The 4476-nt window shown below is 33.8% G+C and overlaps 1 protein-coding gene across 1 annotated transcript; it reads right to left on the bottom strand.

Annotated features, from left to right (window-relative positions):
* Positions 1 to 3285: 3285 nt before the first annotated feature.
* On the bottom strand, positions 3286 to 4257 carry LOC145841771 (protein CFDP2-like). The gene has a single exon (XM_082949129.1). The coding sequence runs from the start codon at positions 4255 to 4257 to the stop codon at positions 3286 to 3288; it is 972 nt and encodes a 323-aa protein (XP_082805255.1).
* Between the last annotated feature and the right edge of the window lie 219 nt (positions 4258 to 4476).

Below are 4476 nucleotides of genomic sequence, written 5' to 3'. Positions count from 1 at the left end.
TTTTTGTAAAAACTTCAGATCATTACGTAATACATATTTAAAATGATAAATAAACTTAACTTTGGCATTAAGTATAATAAAAATTTTGTGCATAATAAATAAAACTGAAAAACAAACTGCCAGGTTTTAATTAAATATTTTTTTTTAGATTTTTGCTATATAAAAATTTATTGTTTTTTTAAGTGATAAGAATAGAAAACACTAATAAATAAATTTTTAGTTGTAAACTTATTATGTTCTATATAATTTCAAATAATACTACCTAAAATGCTAAATGGATATTTTTTTGGTGTTTAGTAATATAAGTTACCTAATCATTTTAAAGTTAATAAAAATACTAAAAATAAATAATTTCTAAAGTTTATGTAACAACTTTTGAAATATAATTGAATTACTATAGTTTTTTGTTGTCAATTTTTAGTCCTCCAAATACTAAAACTTTCTGAATTTCCCTTAACAACTTACAAAAAATAAAATTAAAAGCAACAGTATAGATTTAAAATTTATAAATAAAAAATAAATTTATTTTTATTTTTGTTCACTGTCATTAGTTAAGTTTTTTATTTTCGATTCTACTAACAAACTCAGTATAACTTTTATTGGGTTTTATAGAAAAAATAACATTGAAAAGGTAATTTATTATGTAGTACCAAAAGTTTTATAAATAAGTACCTGTCAATATCTTAATAATTGCATTTTTTATACAAATTTTGAATAAATGTTCTCAATGCTAAACGTTTTATTAGTAGTTATCTAAAGATTTTTTTTAGTAGTTGAGTTTAACAATGTTTAAATTATCTAGTGTTTAAATTTAAATGTTATTATATAAATAATTTATATTAAGTAGTGTAATGATTTAAGATGTCTTACTTGTTATTTAATAATTTTATTACAATTTTTCAACTTAACCCACTAGAAACTTTATACAGTGAACAATTTAACTTTTCTACAAAGGTTTTATAAGATAGTGTAAGTAATTATTGCAAGATGCCAACTAAAATAAAAGAAGTCTATCAGTTTCTCTTGTTCTTCAATTCACATGATATCTAATATTTGATTATTATTTTATTTAGATTTTTAAGGTTGTCCCTCACTATTTATATTATTTGTTTATTAATACTATAAGTATAATAATTATTAATATTGTTTTTATCCATATTGTTATTTTTATCAAGATCATTATTATTATTTTATTTTTATTTTTTATCGTTTTATAAATTTAAACAATTTGCTTTGTTAATAAGATGTACATAATAATAAGGCCCGCTATCAGCCGAGATCGGCTATGCGTGTTGTGCACAGACAAAAAAAACAAAAAAATTACATGTTTAAAAAAAAAAAAACATACACAGTGATGCAATAAACAAAACACAAACACACAAAAAAAGCAATTAAATTCATTCTGCTTCTTATTTCTTCATCTTCTTCTTCGTTTTTCTAAAATATTCCTTTTCTCTTTCTTGCAGTCTTTTGTGTATAGTTGATCTCCATTTGGCACGGTCATTTGCAAGCAACTCCCAATCATCAGTTTCAATGTTCAAGCTTTTTAGGTCGCGCTTGCATACATCCTTAAAACGTAATTTTGGACGTCCTCGGTTTCGTTTGCCAACGACCAACTCGCCATACAATAGAAACTTTGGGATCCGCTCAGTATTCATTCTCAGGATATGACCGAGCCAGCGAAGCCTGCGCTGACTGAGGGTAAAGTACATAGTGGTAAGACCAGTACGTCTCAATACTTCCTCATTGGTGATCTTTTGCTGCCATGTAATTCCAAGGATGCGACGAAGGCATCGTAGGTGGAAGGTATTGATTTTCTTCTCCTGTACGCTAGGTAACGTCCATGTCTCGCTACCGTAAAGCAGAGTACTGCAGACACAGGAACGGTAAACGTTAGCCTTTGTTCGAATGCTTAGCTTTTGGTTATCCCAAACTCTTGCAGTCAAGCGAGCGAAAGTGCCTGATGCTTTGCCAATGCGACTATTTATTTCTTTGTCCAATGATGCGTTTGACGCAACATTTGAGCCAAGGTATACAAAGTTATCTACATTCTCGATATCCTTACAATTGATCTTGATTGATGGTAAAATATTTGTTCCTTGACTTAGAATTTTAGTCTTCTTAAGGCTTAAAGTAAGGCCGAAATCCGAGCATGCCGAAGAAAACTGATTCAGCAGTGTCTGCAGTTCTTGGGCAGAGTGAACCACGAGTGCAGCATCGTCAGCAAATAAAAGATCACGTATGGTGACTTTCTTCAGATTTCGCTTAGCTCTTAGATTTGAAGGGTTGAAAAGGTATCCGTCAGTTCTTGTATGAAGCTTGATTCCAGTGGTTAATGAATTAAAAGCATGCTTTAATAGCATCGAAAAGAAGATTCCAAACAAAGTTGGAGCAAGTACGCAGCCTTGCTTTACCCCACTTTTGATTTCAAATGAATCAGATACACTACTATCATATTGAATGGTTGCCCTTGTGTTTGTATGAAAAGACTTCACAATATTGAATAATTTTGGAGGACATCCAATTTTCAGCAGTATAGCATATAGTCCTTCTCTACTTACCAAGTCAAAGGCTTTAGTGAGGTCAATGAAAGCGATGTACAAAGGCATGTTCTGCTCATTACATTTCTCTTGTAACTGACGTACAGAAAAAATCATGTCGGTGGTAGATCTTTTAGACCTAAATCCACATTGAGACTCAGGATATACTCTTTCAGCCAGCTTCTGAATACGAGGAAGAACCACTCTTGCAAAACTTTACCAGCAATCGCAAGAAGAGAAATTCCCCTGTAACTATTGCAGTCCGATCTGAAACCCTTGTTTTTATATAAAACTCTAATCTTAGCATCACGCATGTCTTGTGGCACTATACCTTCTCTCCAACATTTGGCTAAAATATAATGTAAATGAGGTAACAAGCATGACTTACAATTGCGGACCAAGTCCGCTGGTATGCCGTCACTACCTGGAGCTTTCCACGGAGCCATCATATCAATGGCTTTACTGAGTTCTTCAGTAGTTGGTACGCTATCCAGGTCATCCATCATTGGTAGACTATCCATTCTGTTAAGGGCATCATTAGTAACAATATTCTGTGTAGAATACAGAAGGGAAAAGTGTTGAACCCATCTACTCAACTGTTCATTCCTACTGTGTAAGATTTCACCAGTCTCAGATAACAAAGGTGATATTGACCTCTTTGTTAGTCCAACTGCTTTTCTTATTCCTTCGTAGACTGATTTGGTATCTCCTCTGCCAGCAGCAGCCTGAATACGGGCACTAGCCTTTAACTTTTTTCGATCCTAGACCAAGACTCAGAAGCAGATGTGTCCGACGAAGAGACAGATGGCATCAGAGTTGAGAACTTTTTGATATTTTCCTTGTCCCGCATTGCACCTACATTTAGTCGAACTTTACGAGCTAAATTGTTTGAATTGTGCATGAACTTTTTTGAGATGTGCATTTTACAGCAGACCAAAGAATGATCGCTGTTGCAGTCTGCGCTTTGATATGATCTAGTTAACAGAACATCGTTAATACGATGGCGTCTCACTAAGATAAGGTCTAATTGGTGCCAGTTTTTAGAACGGGGATGTCTCCAAGATACTTTATGCTGCCATTTAGTTTTAAAAAATGAATTGGTAACACAGAGGTTCTGTTTATGACAAAACTCTAAAAGGCGTTGACCATTAGAATTCATTCTTCCAAAACCAAAATGTCCTAGACAGGGAGCCCAGGAGTCGTGATCAGATCCAACTCTTGCATTAAAATCACCCAGAATAACAAGTTGGTCGTTTTTTGGCAATTTATTCACTACGAGATTTAACTTTTCATAAAAAGTTTCTTTAATTTGCTCGTCAGTGTATAGCGTATGCGCATATACACTAATAAGGGTCGCTGTTACTTTTTTGGTGTGTAAACGTAGAGTAGCAATACGTTCGTTTCCGTCACCGACTTCTACATGTTGTAAGAGTGTATTCTTGACAGCAAAACCAACACCATATTCTTTACGTTCTTCAACAGACTTAAACCAGAAGAAAGTAAAATTTTTTTCTTTAATTGAGCCTTGACCAGCAAGGCGCGTTTCTTGAAGAGCTGCAATATCAACTTTAAGACGGAGAAGTTCGTTATTTATAATAGCAGTTTTTCTTGCATCATTTATGTTTTCGGGGTCCATACCAGTAGTCATGGTACGAACGTTCCAGCTTTCCAGTTTAAGAGTGGGTTTCTTTTTACGTTTATGTTTGTCAGGTGACATAGTTTCAGTTTACTTTTCACTTAAAGCTATCCCCATTCACCCAATGAGGAAGGTAAACTGTGGCGGAACAACACCTTATTGGCTGAGGGCTGCTCAGCTTAAGGCAGGCGGTGGTTGTTCAGTGGAACTAAAAAATTCCTCCTACCGACGAATACGACCCCTGGCGCCCATCCAAATAGAAAGATGTACATACAAGCCATTTAAGTACTAAATTCTAAA

The sequence above is a fragment of the Thalia democratica genome, chromosome 1, assembly GCF_965202585.1.
Source record: "Thalia democratica chromosome 1, ktThaDemo2.hap1.1, whole genome shotgun sequence".
Lineage (NCBI taxonomy): Eukaryota > Metazoa > Chordata > Thaliacea > Salpida > Salpidae > Thalia > Thalia democratica.
Note: the sequence above shows the minus strand (reverse complement) of the source record. Positions and strands in the feature narration are given on the sequence as shown.

Bases quoted from the DNA above. Each gene is read 5' to 3' on its own strand.
- LOC145841771 (XM_082949129.1), bottom strand. From the start codon at position 4,257: ATGTCACCTGACAAACATAAACGTAAAAAGAAACCCACTCTTAAACTG.